Here is a 20,302-nt window from a genome sequence, read left to right on the forward strand (position 1 = left end):
GTATGTGACGCAGTGGTTGAGCTGAGTTTATGCTGCGGCTTTTAACTGGAATGGAAAACTTTCATTGTTTAAGACACCTCTCTTGCCAATGAATGAGTGAGTGCATATGGAGAGCTTCATCAATTTTCTGTCAACCCATCAAATTATTTCTAATGTGCCTTACTATTTGTAGTCTTCTTCAATGAAAATATTTAGAAAGAGTAGCAAAGGAAAAATTCTGTTCTGTACACTGCACAATTCTGTCAATTGACCAGAACTGAAGAAGCAGCTTGGATGAGCTGGAAAAACTATTAAATAAAAGCAAAAAAAAAACAAAAACACACAAACACGCACACACACAAAAACACAAACTTTTACAAATAGTACTTTCCAAATGGAAAAATTCTATGTGTACTATACGTACGATTTTATTTAATAACACTGTCTATGTGATAAATTCACTTGGCCAGATTAAAATCTGTGAATATAATTATAGATGGTTAATTACTTAATTAATGCATAATTATTAAGCCATGATGAATTCAGTAAGTAGTTGGAGTCTTACAGTTTACTATGCATTATTATACATTACTATACCTTACCTGTCATGCACTTTCATAGCACATAACATGTTTCAAGAGAAATTCCAATTCCTCTCACCTCTCTGAGCCGTGTCTCCAGCTCCATTACGCGGCTCTTGTTGCTCTGTTCCTGCTGGCTCATCTTCTCCAGATGTTCCTCCAGTTTGGCGTTTTGGGCCTCCAGCTTTCCAGCCTGAGACTCCAGGTAAAACTTCTGCTGCCGGAGCTCTGAGATCATCTCCTCCTGGGCTTTCCTGACAACAGCAGCAAACATATCTTTAAGAGACGTGATTCAGTCTGACTCTGTGTGGGACATGAACAGCCCCCAGACAAACAGCTATTGTGTTTATTATATCATTTATAGAGGTGAGACTGACCTTCACATGACTTTGGTAAGTCAGGTTCTGCACACTAAATGCTTTTGCAATGAAAATGAATGTTTATTGACCATACTGCATCGTCAGGGGTCTCATGAAATCAAACAGGATTTAGCAGAAATTCTGCTGCAGCCGGCCTGTGACAGTAGTTGGTAAATGTCATATTTGCATTCAGCACTTACATATTTTTCTGTGTGTAGATGCTGCTGTTTGCTGCCAGTTTGTTGGCTTCTGTCAGCTCAGCAATCCTCTGCTCCAGATTGTTCATCTTTGAATCCATGGCATTTATGGTCTAAAAAATATGAAAAAAATAAAAAAATTAATAAAAAATAACACCAATATATTCTTCTATTCAAACATCTTAGGATATGTTTGCTTATATCACAAAAATGTGCCTAAGGTGGACTATGGTCATTTGCTCTGCCAGAACTTTGTTGCTGTCTATGGACACACTTAGTATTTATTTACGGATTGATTTATTTACAATTCTATAATATAGAGTCACTTTTGTCACACCCTAAAGACGAAGCTTACCATATACAAAAATTGTTAGACTGACTACTTATTTAATCCAATACCAAAACATGCATAATGTGTAGTTTATTTGCAAGAGGCAGCCATCATCATTAGCCATTAGTTGTTAGTTTTTCAGAAATGTAAACATGTAGTGCATCATTTACTAGCTACGCTACACTAGCTGTCGGCTAACTCTTTTGTGACTTATAGCTAATAGCTGCTCATCTGTTTCAGTGGTAAACCAACTAATGACAAATGTTTTGTTTACACACAGCAGACGTTAGCATTAGCTTGAGCCTCTGGTCTGTTAGTCTATTAACATTACATATAGTGTTAAATTGCACTCCAATAAATCTGCAGTTGGCATTCACAGTGTTATTAGGGGAATGTATGTCAGTGTGATAAGATTTGAAAGTGTGTCATTGCCAAGCTGCCGACCGCTTACCGCCTTCTGTTCGCTGATGATGCTGCACTTCTCGCGCACCTCCTCCTCATATTTGCTCTGACTGGACTCAAGCATCTCTTTGTCGGCCATGTCCGCCTTCATCTGGGCCTCCAGCACCTGCTCCACACAACCACCAGAGCTTCATTTAACACCACGACACAAGGTGTGTGAGGAACCAGCTATAGGCCGAACAAAACTCAAGGCAAACCAAACTTAGCACATAACAACACTTCCTCAATCTGTTGACAAAACGAATACACCCTATCTATTAGGAGTGGAAAGAATAATCAGTCTTCCATTTCACTGACTCTTTGCAAAGATTCCGAATTGATTCATAAAAGTATACCTAAACGGTAGGACTCTACTGGAGCAACCAGTCAGGAGCAGTGGGGAAACACAGTGCAATGGAATGGGAGGTGCCACAGAAGGTGAATCTGAATCTCTTCAGGAGGACCTAGCTGAAGGCAGTGGCCTATTGCACATTTTTAGGTTGATGTTAAAAACCAGAGCACTCAGTGGATAACACAGGCAGTGTGTTGACTTGTGCATTGCAGCATATGCCTCTATTGCTTAATTGAGACTGGGATAGGGCAGAAAAAAGACTATTTATATGTTTTGTGATGTGATATGCATTTAATGAGCATCCATGTGTATGTTATGAAACAGCACCTTTATCTTGTCTTCATAGAGCTTCTCCTTCTGCTTCAAGTGGGTCTCCAGTCTTTGAGCCGTGGACTGTGTTTCCCTCAGGTTCTCCTCCAGCTCCTGCATAAACATCAAACACATGGGCTTATTTATAGAAACACTGCCAGATATTAGGAAAACATGCAGCCCTTTAGACAGCTGTTGAGGTTGACTTTCCCTGTGGCCAAAGCAACACACTTACCACTTTGAAGTTAAGATTTTCTGACAGAAAATGCTGGACAGTTTGCTCCAGAGGGACGGTCTACTGTGATTGGTCATTCATAGTGATGATGTTTAGGAACAGGTTTATGATTAAGGTCAGGAACACAGTTATGGTTAAAGGGACTATATTACACGATTTTCTGATCTATGTTATAATGTTGTTTTAACACATGTTTAACACAGAAATCCTGCATAGTTAGGGTGAGTTCTTCTCTCAAACAAAAAACACTGAATCTTGTGATGTTGTGTGGTCATAGAGAAAGTGCTCAACTGTGTTTTTAAACTCCATACACCTTCACTGAAATCATCTGAATAATTTCAGGCCAGGAATTTCAACTCTCTACAAACAAAAAGTAAAAAGACAGCTGTTAACTTAACTTCATGACATCGCAAGGTGGAACAGAGCATTTTAAGCCTTGGAGATGTAGGTAGACTAATAAAGCAGTGTTACTCAAACATGTGTGAATGAAACAAAACACAACTCCATGTATGTTTTTGATGAGGTAACAACATTATAACAAGGCTTAGAGTTCACAAGAGTCAATTTTGCGTAAAGGGATGAGACGTTTAAGGTTAGGAGTTAGTAGAGTTCACATCAATTTGAGTTAGCTTATTAGAAAAGAGGTTGCACATCCAAGGCAAAACATATGCTAATGGGATCTATATTAAACTGAAAAAAATTATAATAAAATAAAATAATGTCACAGTTATGCACAGTTAAAGGTGGACTGTGTAACTTTTCTGGTGCCTGTTTCTATGGATATGTCATTGTTCCATAGTATGACACTAAACAGCTCTACCTTGCATTTAATAAATTAAAGATGCTTTTATATCTCAAAAATATGTAAAAACAGGCATTCTGATTGTGCGGGGTTGCTTCTCCACAGATCTGACTGGTAACTTGGTCTGGTTTGGTCTCCATGAGCATAGAAAGGTTTAATGCCATACTTTGAAACACTGCAGACAAAGAAGTAACATCTCAGTGTGGAAAAGCAATTGATGGATACTACACCAGAAAAGTTACACAATGCACCTTTAAGGATCCTTGGTACAAAGTCTATAAATATTAAATTTTGTAACTTTAAACTTTTTTTTTGCCCTGATTTTTGAACACTTATTAATGTATGTACATCCACTTTTGCTTTGTTGTTTGCACCATAACCTTTACACATTTTAAGAAGCCATGCAGGTTACATTTTTAAAACACGTGTCCTAAAACCAAACATTAACGTGCTTGTTGTTGGATTGCTAAATGACATTTCACATGGAGGCCCATGTGACTCTAATAACCAGTTTTGGATCAGCTCCTGTGTGTGTCAGCAACATGGAAAATGCAGCGATAATGAGCTTTTAATACACTGAGTCACAGCAAATTTACATCAGAAGACATTTAAATTCCATTAAACTCACATCATTTATTTAGCCAGATTTAACTAAAGAGTAAAGAGTGGCCGCACATGAGGGGTTTATGGTTGTGGTTGGATAAGTTGGAAGTGAATGTTTTTAATTACTCCGAAACAAAAGGCAAACAGACAAGGGACAAAGTGAGGGTGAATACACCGTCAACAATTTGATAGATCTTAGAGAGTGGAGGTCACTAGATGAATTAATCTGACTTGAAAAATTAAAGAAGACCTACTGTGCTTGTTTCTCCTCTAGTTATAATCTATAATACAATACATGTGGATGATTATGCTATAATTTGCAATGTTCATCTAAAACAACGTAATAAAAGAAACAGGTCTGCTGACGTCCATGTTAGAAAACTGAGGTGTGCAATGGGAGCTGATGTTGCTGTAAACATCACAACAAAGAGTCAGCATCTTCTCACACATCATCATATTTTTTTTTTTTTCATTTGTACCAAAATGATTATGCAACACTGCTGAATACTGCATGTATCATTGATTAAGAAAGTAAAATTGCAGAAAGAAGAAAGCACAGAGCAGTGGGCATGCCTGTGGTGATGAAAACGGAGATTGATTGGCAATATGGCAACAGGAAATAAGTGAATAAATATTGCTCAAACATGCACGAATCACTCCAAATACAACTTTGGGTGAGTAAATGGTGAGGGGAAACAACTATAACATGGTTAAAAGCTCTGAAAAATGTATTTGGCATAATAGGTCTGCTTTAATAATGAAACTACTGAGATCATAAATTACATTTTACAATTAGAGCATGTTGAGTTATTTTGTGGGTTTTGGACTGACAATTGTTGTGACTATAAGCCACTAATCACTGCCAAAATATTTTTAAAGCACTTTTAATTTAATCATCATTTAATGAGGAAAGTCCCAACAGCATTTGTGGATCTCTTGAAGGAAACTCTGGTTTAGGGACACTGAAAGAAAAAGCATAAGACTCCTGTTGCATTTAAAAGTCATCCAGTGTCTGAAAAAAAAGCAGAGGTGAGTTACCATGATCTTGTCTGCCATCTGCTGAATCTGCTGGCCTTTGGTTTGGATCTCATCTTTGAGTTTAGCCTCACGACGCTCCACGATCTCCAGCCTCTTCACCTGGTTCTCCAAAGTCTTCCTTCCATCCTACAGACAAGCAAAGCAGAGGAGATATTTAATAAAATGAGCTGTGTTATACATATCCCAATAGGACTACCTATGATACAAATATGACAAACTAAATGTATCATCTTACTTAACCTGTTTTTATAAAAAGAAGTTTAAACATGGTTGTCTTTATTTTGTACAATTTTAGCCTTGTCACTGGTTTCCACTGTTGAGTTTCAAGATTTACTAAGGCATATTGGACAGATTGACAAACTGATCTGTAAAGTTGGTCACATGATAGGCTGTGAGCTGGAGATATTTGTCACAATGAGGGACAGGAGGAAACTGGACAAACTGCTGCATTCTCCAACAAGCTCCTACAGCGCCCCTCAAACAGTGAGAGATACAGGACTGCATTCATACCATACTCCATAAAAGTGTACAACAACTCATTTATATAACAGAAAACCCTGTGTCCTGTCAATCATTACTTCATCTTTGCACTGTTTTCTTTACGACCTCTGGTATATAACAGATATATATGTCTATATTTTATTTTTACTTGTACATAAACATTTATATAATTATGTCTTATTTGACCAATCTCTTGCTATTTCTGCTACGTATTTAGAATACCATTCATATGTTTTTCTTTGTTATTATAATATGCTGTGAGCTACTGTGTCCAAATAATGTCCCTTGTGGCTCAATAAAGTTTGTCTAAGTCTACTACTTGAACCCTCTATGCCAAAGTAGGCAAAAAATTATTCTTCTTAAATGGAAGTCTCCTGCTCCACCCACAGTCCATGCCTGGATGATAGCCATTCTATATTTTGTCAAAAATAGAAAATGTAAGATTGAGGACTCATTGAAAACTTTTAAGAAAATGTGGGATCCCTATTTTATTTTATTTTATTGAGTCTGTTCATTTTCCATCTGTTCCAGAATGATATTTTCACACTTGATTGATCAATTTCTATCTCCTCTCTTCTCAAGTCTGGTACATTGTACATTGTTATTGGGACTAGGTTATCTGGTAGTTGTTTTGACGATTTGTGTGTATGTGTGTTTGTGTTTTACTCAACTCTTTGTCTTTATTTAAGTAATTATCCTAACAATGCTGATATTTGAAAAATGTTATTAAATCAAATTCTGAAAAAAGGCATATACAGTAATTATTAATTATTATTAATAATTAATTAAATGATTTAACTGTAGCATCACAGTTGTACCTCTGTCTCTCGGAGCCGCCGTCTGAGGCTGTCACTGGAGTCCTCTTTGTTCTGCAGACGCTCCATGTCTCTCTCAATCCGCTCTTTGGACGCTCTCACAGACTGCAGCAGCTCTGTGGCCTCTGCACTCGCCTTCAAAGCCTGCACAAGCATTAAGCGGGGCTCATTCTGACAAGATTTACTCTATATCTTTAGTGTCTAGTTTTAGTCACCAACTTAGTCGATAACTTTCAAAGTTTAAGTCAACCAGAAAATGTATTTTTCAACCACGATTTAAAAAACAACAACAATTGGTTAAATTATTTTAATGTGTTCCTTGGGCGTTAAGTTTGTGTATGTCTGGTTTGGGACTCTGGGATTGAAAAATTGATTTTGGGCATCTAATCTCATCCTTTTCGTTCATTTATGTTTACTTTTTTATTATCCTATATATCAATACTTAATGTCAAAAAAAGCATCTATTTTAGTCTAAGCTGTAGTTTACTTCTTTTAATTTAGTTCAAGTAAGCAAAATATGAGTAGCTGTAAATTGTAGTTGATGAAATTAACACTGCATCAAGTATTAAGTCAAGCAGTATCAGATTTTATAAAGAAGTAAGGCCTTACCGAGCAGTGTTCTTTGTTCACAAATTGAGAAGAGAATAGAGATGTAACAATAAACAAAATATTGTGATACTGTATCGTCAAAAGTATCACAATAACATTGTGGGCTATCACATTATAATGAATCACAGGGAACTATATAGACCATGACGCTTTGGTGTTGTCACTATGTGCAGACTATATGAAGAAATAACTGCAATTAAACACTTTTAAATATTAATTCTTCATAAGTAACAGTACCAAAGGCCTTTTCAAAGCCTTTAATATTAAAAAGTAGCATATTCACAATGGTGTTAGCCTCGCACATTGTGAAAACTGAATAACTTATGTTTATGTTTCTATAGTCCTACCAGAAAGAAAGATCACTCTTAACATAAAATAATGTTATCTCATATTAAACTTCTTTGTGGCTGCATGAAGTATTATGTCAAGTTTATATTTTACTGTTGGAGCTACAGCAAAAAGAACAAAGCAGTATCCCTGTAAATGTTGATACATCTAATCACAGCATTGAATAAAAAAAATCCTACAAAACCTTGCTATTTTCTCTAAGCACAGAGTGTCATTTTGCTCTTCACACAGTTCGCACAGGTTTTGTAGATGCAAATAGCAATAGCATCTGTGAATCTGCTTAAATAAATCACTTCATGCGAAATAGCAATGAGTCAAGCTTATCCAAAATGTGGGCTTAGTCATCTTTGAGTATCTGAAAAGCTCGGCACAATGGATTCAAACGTATTTCAAGGCAAAAACTCCATGGGCAGAAATTATCTTTTAAACTAGGGAAAAGGCTAGTAATTGGTAATAATTAAGTTGTAAATGGAAATGTGTTGTTTGTATTCTAGCGGCTTGTTTAAACAAAAAAAGAGGTCATTGAGGTTAGAGCTTTTAGAGCTTTCCGAGTGAGTTTTATAAAGCGTGATTTTTTATTATTCATCTACTCAAACAACAAAAGCAGCCTACCTTGGTCAGCTTCTCTTGGAGGTCCTGGATTTTAGTCTGCTGCTCAGCGTTTGTCTAGAAATGAGCAAAACAATAGTTAAATGGGCTGTAGACAGTCAAACGTTGTGATTATAATCTCGCTTTGTACCTTCTCCAATTTGGAAATGACTTCCTCTGCCTCCAACTTTCCTTGTTCTTTTGCCTGAAAATACATACATTAAGTTGTGTTAATTCATAGTGTTGCCTTTATGATAAAATTGATGAGTAAACTAGCTTGTTTTAACCAGTAAATTTAGTTAAAACAGCTCTAAGCAAGAAGTCTATAAGAGCACTGGAATGGGTCTAGAAATCATTATCCTTCCGAATTATCCATTGCCCCAGTTAAATATTTTAGCATGAAAGGCGTACCAACAAGCACATTTTTCAACTGCATAATTTATATATTCACACTATATCATCTTCTAGGATCCAAAGCATTCAAATCTGCCAGCTATTCTGTGGTTTTTATTCAATAACATGTGTCTTATATGCACAATGATTTTCACAAAGAGGTGAAACTGGATGTGTTATGAAACTGACTAGTTAAAACAAGCCTCATTATCTATAAACTCTTCTTGAATAAAAAGATCAAATTAGCAATCATTTAATTATCATATCTAGGCAGCCCGGCTTGTTTCCTAAATTGCTACCAAATGTTTTAAAATTTTGACTTGTAACTGATGATGTTAATGAGTTATATTTCTTAGATGTTCTCTACAAATGTTGGAGTCAAAACAAAGTCACAATTTGAATGGTCACATTTAGTAAATCACAAAGAGTGCACATAATAAGAAAGATAAATGTCCTCTACAAATCACAAAATATCCTGTCTTTTACGTATATATTTGACAATTCTGTAGTTTAGGCCTATATAAACCCTTTTCTAAATACATACAATTCATAGTCTTATTAAAGGTGCACTATGAAACATTTTGGTTGGGGGTCTGCCACCTGTTTCTATGGAAATGTCATTGCTCTGCCTGGAATGTTAAAAAAATAGATAAAACAACTGTAGTTACAACTCTAACACTTCACAATTATATAAAGTATATGCACGTCCCTTCACCCTCTGCCCTCTCTCCGCCCTCCTCCCTGCACACCCTCCCTGTTCTACACAAGTGGCTCTTGTTGTTGTCACAGTACTGACCTTCTGCATGCGGTGCTGTAGCTCTGTAGCTTTCCTCTTCAGTTCCTCACTGTTGTGCCGTGAGTCTTTGAGCTCTGCCTCGTACAGGTCACTACGGCGACGTGCGGCAGACAGGTCTTCCTCCAACTGCCGCACGGTGACACGCATCTCCTCCAACTGAGCATGGTACTCCTTATGAACAGAGAGGAAGGGACAGTCAGGAGACCACTGGGCTTACACATAACCAATACTGACCTAATGAAGTTAAGTTAAGATACACTTTTTTGTCCCACAAGGAGAAATTAAATAAAGAGACACAGTATCTGTGGTGAAGAAGTACCCAGTTTTGTTACTTAAGTAGAAGGACAGATATTGGAGCAAAAAAAAAAAACTCAAGTAAAAGTAAACGTATCACATGAAAAAATATACTTTAGTATTAAAGTACCAGTTTAAAAAATCTACTTAAAGAGTAAAAAGTAAAAGTATTATGTGCAGAGTGTGAGATCTAATAAAGCTTCAAATATAGTGTAGAATCAATCTTGTTATTCTAGCAGTTTTTATTTAGTTTATTTGTTATACTTTTATTTGCTCCAATTATGAATGTGTTGAAAGATAAACCCTCAGCCTTTTCAGCAGGTCTCAAACAATAATAAAAAATACATATTTTGCAGTCCAGTTCAAAAATGTAGTTGAGTAGAAAGTACAGATACCCACTCTCAAATGTAATGAAGTAAAAATAAAAAGTATCCACTAAAAAAAAGGAAGTAAAGTACTAGTACAGAAGTACAGATAACTAAAATGTATACTTAAGCACAGCACTTTATACTACTTTTATTAGTTTATTACATTCAGCCACTGCCACAGTACAGATAACTAAAATAACATAAATAAAAATACAAAATAAAGCATAACATATATATATATAAAAATAAAAATACAAAAGCAGTTCATAAAATTAATCTATTTATAGTCAGTATAGAATAAAAAAAAAAAAGTAGAGTGGCATATGCACTAATAGCTGAGATGTTAGGTTTAGTGTATGTTATTGTATTATTGGGTTTAAGTGTTGGTCTTAAGGGGCTGGATAGTAAATGGGTGGGTGGGCAGAGGATCCACAGTTGCAGACCTCCCCCTGCAGCTGTACTATAATGTATTATGTGAGCATTATAGTAAGAAAATATAGAATCACAACATCTTTATAGGTGCAGTATTTGTAATTTTTCTAATGGTGGATCACCTGCATGTCTCCATGGAGCTATAACAAAATTAAAAGTATCTTTCTCCATGGCAAAGTTACAGGTTAAATCTGTGGAGAGCTGACTATGCTCACAGTAAAAAAATGCAGGTTTTTCAATATATATGTATTTTTAAATGGTCACATTTTAGGCAGTCAAAGAGCTTTACAGCAAGGAACCACTCAACCATTCAAACAAACATTCATACACCAGCGTACACAGACACTAGGGGCCAGGTGGGTTATGTGCCTTGGCCAAGGACACAACCAGAGCATTCATCTTTGAGAGCTGGAAGCGCGCCACCAACTGGTGGGTCAGTGGATCTGACCACTCAGGCAATTATGTTTATGTCAAAAGCATGATTCAAACCACCAACATCAGTGGACAAATGCTTTTACAAAGCTACTTTTTATTTTTAGAAATAAAAGTAAATTAATTGTTACAATAGATAGGTAAAGCAATAACACTGACACAAGCAGATGGTGGACCCTCCACCAGAAAAGTTACAGAGAGCTGTTTCTAGTTTATCATGCTCATTACTTGCTTTTTATAACCTTAAGGGACAATTTATGTCCTCTGCTTCTTCTGACAGTTTGTACTTCGTTGTGATTGGATAAATCTTCCTGTCACTTACTTAAGCTAAAGGCTGACTGAGCGGAATGAGCGGGTGTGGACCGTGGAAAAGAAAACTGCATTTTCTGTGTGAACATAGAGTAGCATGCATTAAACAGAAACACACTGAATCACAATATAACAATAACAACATAATTTTCCAAATTGGCAATATTGTAACATAGTTATGTGTAATATAATAATTTGACTTGCAAATGTTTTAATTGGCCACTTCTAGCGCCAAATAGGCCACTTGGGTTATTTCAGTGCTGAATATTCATTGCGCTTAAATTATGTGTGCTATTTTACATTCTACATGGTAGTTTACTCAGATAACATATATGGAGAACACACAGCCTATTGAACTTGACACTCAAACTAGAGTGTATATGTTACTAAAAGAAAAACCCCTGCAAGACATACAAATATAAAAATCTTCTTTGGTGTGAGTCAACAATATGGAAAACAGCTGAATGGCCACTCTTTGAACAAACATGGATCAAAAGCATGTCTGAATCCAGAGCTACAGAATATCAATGCAGGAGAGGCCTAAACAGGGTTAAGATTTGATAAGCCAGAGCCACTTAGAGCGCGTCTCTTAAGTAGTCATTAGTCACAAGCTAATAGATTAAAATTAAACCTCCGTGTTGGGTTAGGGGGCATAGAGGCCTGTCTCTCACCATAATACAAAGTAGCATCCCTGTGTTTCCAGTGGGAGGGTTGTGCCTTAGCCAAGGAGACAGCATGAGACATGGTCAAAATACTGTTCAAATTGTTTAACAACAGTGAAACAGCAGGTCAAATCTGTCTGACATAACTAAACAAAACACAATTAGAGTGCACTGACTACAGAGGCGGAATAATGGCACTTAATAAATCACTTCAGTACCTGATTCTAAGTACTTATCTATGGACACAAAACAATACTTAACGTTCACAAAAACAATTTTTTCTATCATCAGGTTCATAAATGTGACATATTTTGTAACTGTACATCCAAATAACGACTCAGTGTACTAGCATTAATTTTCAGTTTTAAATTTTGGCTCTTAAAGGTTGTATAGAGGATTTTCCAAGGAACGAGAAATCCAGCGACTGTTTGTCCTTTTTCAAATGTTGCGCATGCGTGAAACCACCCCCCCTCCCCTACAGCTCCCTACGTAGAAACGCCTCCTCCCGCCTCCTCCTTACGCCAGAAACAGGTTTGTTTACAGCGCGCTGCACATGACTTGTAAACAACTAACTACAGTGTTGGTTAGGCAAGGCGGAGAAGTGAGGAGCGGGGGGAGCGGGTGCGCGGACATTTCGTGCACGGACGAGAAGTGAGGAGCAGGGAGAAGAGCGGAGCAGGGAACAGGGAGAGGAGAGGGGAGCGGTACGCGGAGATTCCGTGCCCGGAGAAGTGAGGAGCAGGGGGAAGAGCGGAACGGGCAGCGGGGACAGGAGCAGGAAAGGGGTGCAGAGAAGGTTGCGCGGAGATTCAGTGCGAATGAACTAGCTACAACACGCAGCAGCAAGCAGACTCTTTCTTTGCCTTGAAAATTAAGTTTTCAGACATAGAATATCGCTTTCGTGTCCTGAAAAACGTTTGTCTAGCTCTTGGAAATAAAGTACGTTTTTATAATAAGCAGAAGTGACCTGTCCAGGAGTAATTTGGCGACCAGTGCGTCAGTCTTTAGACTCTGCGTCTGCTTCAGTTGCGCCATCGCTGGAATGAATCTTCAAGAATCACCTTAGTTTGGCTTCACTGCTTTTCCCCTTGTCTTCTTCTTTCAGCAGTCTCAAAAACGAACTTTCTTTTGCGGCTAACTGCTCCTGGATTCTTGTCTGCCATTGCAACAAACTTTGTGCTAACTGCGAGGAAGATATAGGTAAAAAAAAGCCGCTAAGAACTGTTGCGTTGGTGGAGTAAACAGCGTCTGTGCGGCTTGCGTCTGTGGACTGCGTGACAGGCGTACGCAAACCACGTACCGGCGGCGCGCAGGCAAGTCAGTTACGCTAGAAATGTAGGGAGTTTGATTGACAGCCTGTCAGCTAACAGATAACGAGGCAATGTCGTTATCTATTGGCAAATGTTTAGCTGGCCCCACCACGTCCAGAGTTGATGAATTTTTATTCTCTTTTTTTTGGTCATCATAATTACAAGGCTACTACACCTCTATAATGCTATCATTGACAATTTGAAACAAAAAAAAATCCTCCATACAACCTTTAAGATTTATGACTATGACAGGCTGTGATAGCAAAACATGGGGAAGAGTGACTTTGCTGAAACACCTCACCTAAATGCTAAGTAAGTTGGGTGCACTGAAAATAACTCTGTACACAGCAAATTCAAAAGTGTGAAATTCATGGTGTTGGTGTTGTTGTGAGTAAAGTGAAGAAAATCCATATATGTTTGAACATAGTCAAGAATTATTTCAACTATGACAGTGCTGTAGAGTAAAATAAATAGTTGTTGATTCACAGTGTTGACATAAAATGCGTAGTTGTTGATTCACAGTGTTAACATTAAACACTTACAAAGTGTCTATTTTGAATATTACACTACATCAGTGTTGGGCTTTTGTAACGTTTCCAGCGGGAGAGCTACAGTCAAAGAGAGGTGCCACATTTCACCGTCCGAAGCTAAACTAAGCTAAGCTAAGCTAAGCTAAACTAAACTAAGCTAAGAGCTAATAGAGTTTGTTTTTCAGCAGAACTGAACTCAACGAGCCTCAAGTCCAAACATCTGAGCTCTCACATGCCCCGGGTCAGATTACTTTACCTTTTTAAGACACTCTTCAGTTAATTTAATTCATAATAATAATATATTTGGTCTAATAGTAGCATTGAGTAGTAGTAAGCTAACTAACCCGTGACAGTCAATGTTGCCATCACTGATGTCCATGAAAATTGGGTAAAATAGCCACAAATTGTAAATTAAGAGTAACGTTATTTAAAAAAAAAAACAACAACACTTTGTTGTAAGCCGAAAATCAATTTGCTTTTTGTTGAATTCCCGTTGTTTCTGCAGGCTGTACATCACGGGCAGCGGGGACGCTGTATACGCTCCGTTGCATGGAGTGCACTGGGCACCAGAGGAGGTGAAATCATCTCTAAACAAGGATTAAACCCGTATTTGACCGGGTCTAACCCGACACCCGCATACGCCTAAACCAGGTGAGCCCCGCTCTACCTCTGCTCCGTCTCGAGGAGACCGCAAACAGTGGGTCCACGATCTCACGCAGCCCTGATCCAAAGGCCCTCACACGGTCCTATCTCTGCCTGCACCCGGTACTGATTCTCCATTTCCAAACGAAAATCTAATGGCTTAGACACGGACCCCCGGTCTATACTGAAGTGAAGGCCAAGTTAGCATTCGTTAGCTTAGCATTCGTTTGCTTAGCTCTTCCAAGTTTTCACTGTCTTTTCCACACTTTGGAGCTGCATTCATTCGCTGTATTCACATTTAATTTAATAATAGCTTATAAACGTGCACACTTTTGTGTGGTGTTGTGGGCTTCTACCCTGTGTTTTTAAAGTTTCATTCATATGTTAATTCGCCCTATAATCCCTGTGTACATGCTGTGTATGTTTTTGGACTTTGGAGTGTCAATGGGGTTGGGATATGATGTCATATGGACGGTGAATGTATATGGGACAGATAAGGGGTGTGTCTCCAACCTTTAGCATATGCCAGTCTGTTATGGGACACGTGTTGGGACAAAACTGCTGTGTATGTTTCCATGAAGATGTTAACTCAACAGTTATGCTGGTATAAAAGGCACCCAGTTTTTCTGTGCATCAGTGGGGGAACGCCGACTGCGTTGTCAAGGGACGACCGACGCACATAGAGACGTTGGCAAAATCATGCTGAATCAACTTGAATCTTGAGACCTGTACCTGCCTGAACCAATAAAGAGACATGTCTGAGAACTTTTCTAACCTCCAAGCCTCTTTCTTAAGATTCTCTGTTCAGGCTGCCTCCAGGAGAAGCTGACAGTGTGTTGAGGTAGGACATTGTACCAAGTGGAGAATTATCAAAATTATTTAAATCAAAAGTTTAGTAGTATTCTGTAAAAATTTAATATCTTCAAGTATGATGCCTTACCCAATACAATGTCCTAACATGCTATTGACTTTTATTAAATTAATTAATTTATTTATTTGAAAAGGGACAATGCACATTAATCAACATCAAAACGATGTAAATGTGCACGAGTTAGCTGATAAGAGGTAATTTGCACCGGTAGTCCCTTTGCCAGATGTCAAAAAGGCATCCTAAAAGAAAATACATTTTTAGTCAAAAAGAGTAATGATACATTGTTATTTCTATCTCATCAGAGATTTGCAGGTGTGTCATGAAATGGTTAAATATAGAACTGAAACGTAACCTCACCAATAATTTCGTAATTGAATTTTATATACGTGCAAAGTAGTTTTAATTTTTGCCTTAATCTCATTGTAATTTCATGATTAATGGCATTTAGGTGTTTTGTTTCTTGTGGATCTTGCATTTAAAAATAATCTTTTCTAAGGGGCTACATTTTTTCAAATTACCCTTCAAGTTATTTATTTGAATGGTTCCTGTTTACAAAAACATACAGCTCATGCAACAGAATAATCTGCTTAATAGGAATAAACAAATAATAATACTAGTATATGCACCATAATATATTTACTAGATATTTACTTTTTAATTTTTATTCATGGCTCATTAAATATTGCATAGCCCATTTTGCAAGGTGGTTACTTGAATATGTTATATTTATTCTATTCTATATTTAATTTTACAGATTGGTATGGACACATTTCTTGCTGGTTGAGCCTGGACGGCCTTTCAACCTGTGAATGAAGTGGAAAGGACAAAGGTTTTTTATGTCATTGTTGACTTGGCTGAATTTGGTGAACACTTCAAGGCACTTGGTCCTCAGACTTTCACAAACTTTACACCTGTATTCAAAGAACTGTCTACAGCATGGATGTTGGATGTGTCAAAAGAAACCCCAAGAGTGAAAGTCTGACTCTTGTGGTAAATGGCTTCTGCAATGTTAATGTTTCATAATTAGCAGGACCGCCTCTATTGTGAACATTTGTTATGTTTATATAATGGAGAGAAGATCTTGTTTCAAGCAGTCAGACAAGCTTCTCTCATTTTTGGAGATGAGCATACCTGAATTCCATTCAAAACAAGATTTTGATTCATCCATCGACTGCTTGCATTGAAAAGTCCACTTTAAAAAAATTAAATAAATGACAATCATTGTGACCAACTGTTGAGGGCACAGAGAATTCCTGCTGTCAGTTGAATTTAGCAAAAATAGTATTGTGTCATATTGTTTAAATTTTGTTGACTGTATGATGTACATTGTAATAGTTGTAATACATTGTAATTGTTGTAATACAAGTAAAGTTGAAATGGAATTTTGTGGTGGTTTTCATTATTTTACATTTGTAAAAGGGATTATGAACTAGAATGACCACAGCATTTACAGTGTATTTAGTGAAGAAAGAGTTACTATTGAATAGTGTAACATGAAGAACACTTAACACTTGATGAAGTAGAAATAGTGTAGAAACATTGAAGAATTAACAGAATTGTTTAATACCATACTGTGGAACATTCCAGACAAAGCAGTAACATCTCCATGGAGAAAAGCATTTGATGGACCCTTCACCAGAAAAGTTACACAATGCATCTTTAATGTTTTGGATTTATGTTTTTCAACTGGCAACAATCCCATCTTTAGGGTTGAATAATGGCTCCACTTTTGTTAATCTGTCAGAGAAGATATTGAACTTGCCAGTTTTTGTTTCATGTGGTTAGGTCCAGTAATTACAGATATGAATCTGGGACCAGGTCAACAAATCTGCAACAGTTTAAAGGTTCTATATTACACAACATTGACTCTTGTAAGCTTTAAGACATGTTAGAATGAATGTTACCTGATTCTAGTGAAGGTGTATGGAGTTTAAAACACAGTGGAGCACTTCCTGTATTAACACATGATATCACACGATGGAACAGAATGTTTTCTGTTTGCGAGGAAACAACATTATAAGCCCTTTAGACAGATTCAACCACAGAATTCTGACCTGCCCTTCATTTGGAAGAATGTGCACCAAGACTAAGACTACTATACTGACTTGTGTAGTTTGCCGTGTAGTACAGGCCAAAACTATAATGAAAGTAGTCCCTCATTATGGTAAACAGTCACCTTTATATATAGCTCTTTTCCACCTTCAAAGCACTTGAAATCAAGGAACCACTGACACGTTCCACACACACATTCATACACCAGTGTACACAGACACTAGGGTCAAGGTTAAGTGTCTTGCCCAAGGAGATAACGACAGCATTCATCTGTGGGCACTGGAATTGCACTACCAACTTGTGTGTCAATGGATCTCAACCAAAGATGTTTATGCCAAGAGCGTGATTCAAGCAGTGAACCTTCAGATCAAATGCTCTACCAACTGAGCTACTGTCACCGGGGTATATACCTGTAATATGCCAGAATGTCCTGATAGTTGGTACATCAATAAAAAGAGTCTCTGAAACCAAAGCCAGTGTCTGCCCTGTGGAGTCTGTGTGGCATGTTTCTCCATAAAAGTGATAAACAGAGCAGTCACATGAGCACCATGTGGGAGACAGATGCTGCCCAAGATGAAATGCTGGATTTAGCAGTAAAAGCCCCACAGAGATAGTAACAAGGAGCACACAATACAACTCACCCAGACCGTTGTGTGGCTGTTTTACTGGCTTTTCACTTCCAAAACATCTCAATTTAGCTTTAATAAGCAACTTAAAATTATGCAATTTGTCAAAACATTCACACTGAGAGGTTCTACAGTTTAATGGTCTTAAACGGTTTGTAACTAATTTGATTGTAATAGAGCCAATTGGTAAAAGAAGTTACACTGATCATGGTGAATTAGACAAAAATGGATTAGGGGCAGACATTTTAAATAATTCATAGATTTTAGGGAAATCTTTGATAGTCTGAGAGCTGTTTTTACGAGTGTAAGAAACATATGAGTGATAAGATAAGACTACACCATCAAAAGTTGCAATCCATTGGTGATTATCATCAAGTAGGGATGGGATAATATCTGCCAGATCTTGAGAGGTAAAATTATGATAAAAAGGGAAAAGAGTTGAGACAACGCAGTTCCAAAAAGCAGTGTGACAATGACAGAAAAAAATGAAATAAATAAATAAAATAAAAAACAAATTGTGGGGCCAAAATATGAAATGTGAAACTCAAAGTCTTGTCTCTCCCGTTTGGTCAAGCTGAGTGAAATTGGTCAGTGGAGCTCCACAGTGACTGCTCATTTCCCAGTCTCTGAAGTAAATTTCTTATTCATGTCCCCCATAGATATTCAGAAAAAAAAAAAGGTTTGCAAGCTTGCACAGGGCTAATCAGCTACGTGGTGACTAATGAACAGCCGCGTTATGGATATAAGTTACTGCTAAGCTGGGTAGCCTCTGCGATGCCTTTGAACTCTTAATATTTGAATTTTTCTAAAAGTCTAGGGTGAAGATGAATGAAAAATTTACTTCAGGAACCAGACTGAACGGTCACTGTTGAGCTCCAATACAATTCTGAACTAGAGGAAAAGTGAAACCTATGAAATATGATACCACCAATTAAATTAATAAACCAACCAGAGATTGACTGAATGAACTGCTTGGCAACAGGCTAATTTTAGTCTGTCAAATCTCCCCTGATGTGCTTTTCTAATTCACATAATCTTTTCCTACTCTCTGATGGGCATCTCAGTGTGTCTACTTCACACATGAATAGCACCATATATATAGTTGAAAAACACTGCATAGTGTTTTATAACTCAGTAAGATTTTTTTAAAGGTCCTATATTATGTAAAATTGAAGCCATGTTTGAACCCTGTTACCTACTCAAAAACATACCTGAAGTCTGTCTACATCTCCAAAATTCAAAATGCTCTGTTCCAGTTAGTTTTCCAGCTACCTTTTACCTTTAATTCAGTAGAGACTGTCAATTCCAGGGCTGAAATCATTCAAATGATTCTAGTGAAAATGTATGGAGTTTAAAAGTACAGTGGAGCACATTGAGAGTTTGAAAGAAGAGCTCATACTCAGGATTTATTTGTTAAATGTGTGTGAATGAAACAAAAACAAAACTCTGGGTAGGTTTTTGATGAGGAAACAACATTATAACATGGATCAGAAAACAGTATAATATGGGCCCTTTAAAGAATGTCCAAATAATTTTGAAATATATGTTTTAAAATATTGTAATAAGCAACTCTGTGCCTTATAAACTCTGGACCAAAGCCAATGGGACTGGCAAATGGAAAGTAGAGAGTGTCTTATCATGTCAGCAGAAATTGCTTATACCAAGTTTGGCTCTTGGCAACAAAAGACAGCTACAAAGTAGTTCAGCTAAATTAATTAGAATCTAACATTTGTATGGGCATAATTCAGACTGAAACATCCTGATTGGTGGAAGAAAACTATACAAGACTCACTGTAAAAGGGGTGGTATTGCAGATGAAGACAGAAAGTGAGCTAACCACTCTGCCACTCTTTCATAATCCTATTCCCCAACACAGCACTACCACACATGATTAGATGCATAGACACTTAGTTAGCATAAATCCTGCACAAATTTGACTCAGTAGCCACCAGTCTATCAGCCACAACATAGTAGTAGTAGTAAGATGTGTGTTTTGGTGCCAGATGCCAGTGTGGCGTAAGTGTCATTCGCCTTGAATTAAGTAACGGTCAAAAATACAGTCCTGTTATAGTCAGAGCTTGTCACGACCGCCTGCCCACTGCATTGGCCTCCTCTCTCTCTCCTCTCTCTCTCCTCTCTCTCTCCTCGCCCTCCTCTCTCTTTTCTCTCTCTCTCTCTCTCTCTCTCTCTCTCTCTCTCTCTCTCTCTCTCTCTCTCTCTATCTCTCTCCTCTAGTAGGTATAGGACTCCAGTCTCCACAGCAACCGTTGCACAATGTATTGGGTGCTTGGAAACAGGGTTCGTGTAGGCTGAGAAAAACAGGTTCATTTTCTATTACCTTTTTATAAAAATTGGTGCATAATGCCAGAGGAGAGATTTTACTGTATCACTGTGTTGACGTCCTGGGGTCTGTCAGTTTTATTCTAGCAGCTGGCAGCTTAGTCACATAATCGAGATGAATGCTAGCGTATGCACTTCACACTACACATTGCAATAG

At 37.5% G+C, this 20,302-nt stretch overlaps 1 protein-coding gene across 1 annotated transcript in view; it reads right to left on the reverse strand.

Moving 5' to 3' along the window:
* LOC110163324 (citron Rho-interacting kinase) overlaps positions 1–20,302 on the reverse strand; it is a 65,780-nt gene that overhangs the window by 31,975 nt on the left and 13,503 nt on the right. Inside the window, exons 4-12 of the mRNA XM_055161495.1 lie at positions 9,278–9,448; positions 8,240–8,293; positions 8,113–8,166; positions 6,547–6,687; positions 5,228–5,353; positions 2,568–2,663; positions 1,899–2,015; positions 1,120–1,229; positions 640–814 (exon numbers count right to left, since the gene is read on the reverse strand). Of these exons, the coding sequence (XP_055017470.1) occupies positions 640–814; positions 1,120–1,229; positions 1,899–2,015; positions 2,568–2,663; positions 5,228–5,353; positions 6,547–6,687; positions 8,113–8,166; positions 8,240–8,293; positions 9,278–9,448 (1,044 nt within the window). The remainder of the gene's footprint in view (positions 1–639; positions 815–1,119; positions 1,230–1,898; positions 2,016–2,567; positions 2,664–5,227; positions 5,354–6,546; positions 6,688–8,112; positions 8,167–8,239; positions 8,294–9,277; positions 9,449–20,302) is intronic.

The sequence above is a fragment of the Boleophthalmus pectinirostris genome, unplaced genomic scaffold, assembly GCF_026225935.1.
Source record: "Boleophthalmus pectinirostris isolate CB_2022bp ecotype Guang Dong unplaced genomic scaffold, ASM2622593v1 HiC_scaffold_4, whole genome shotgun sequence".
In the NCBI taxonomy this organism is placed as follows: Eukaryota; Metazoa; Chordata; class Actinopteri; order Gobiiformes; family Gobiidae; genus Boleophthalmus; species Boleophthalmus pectinirostris.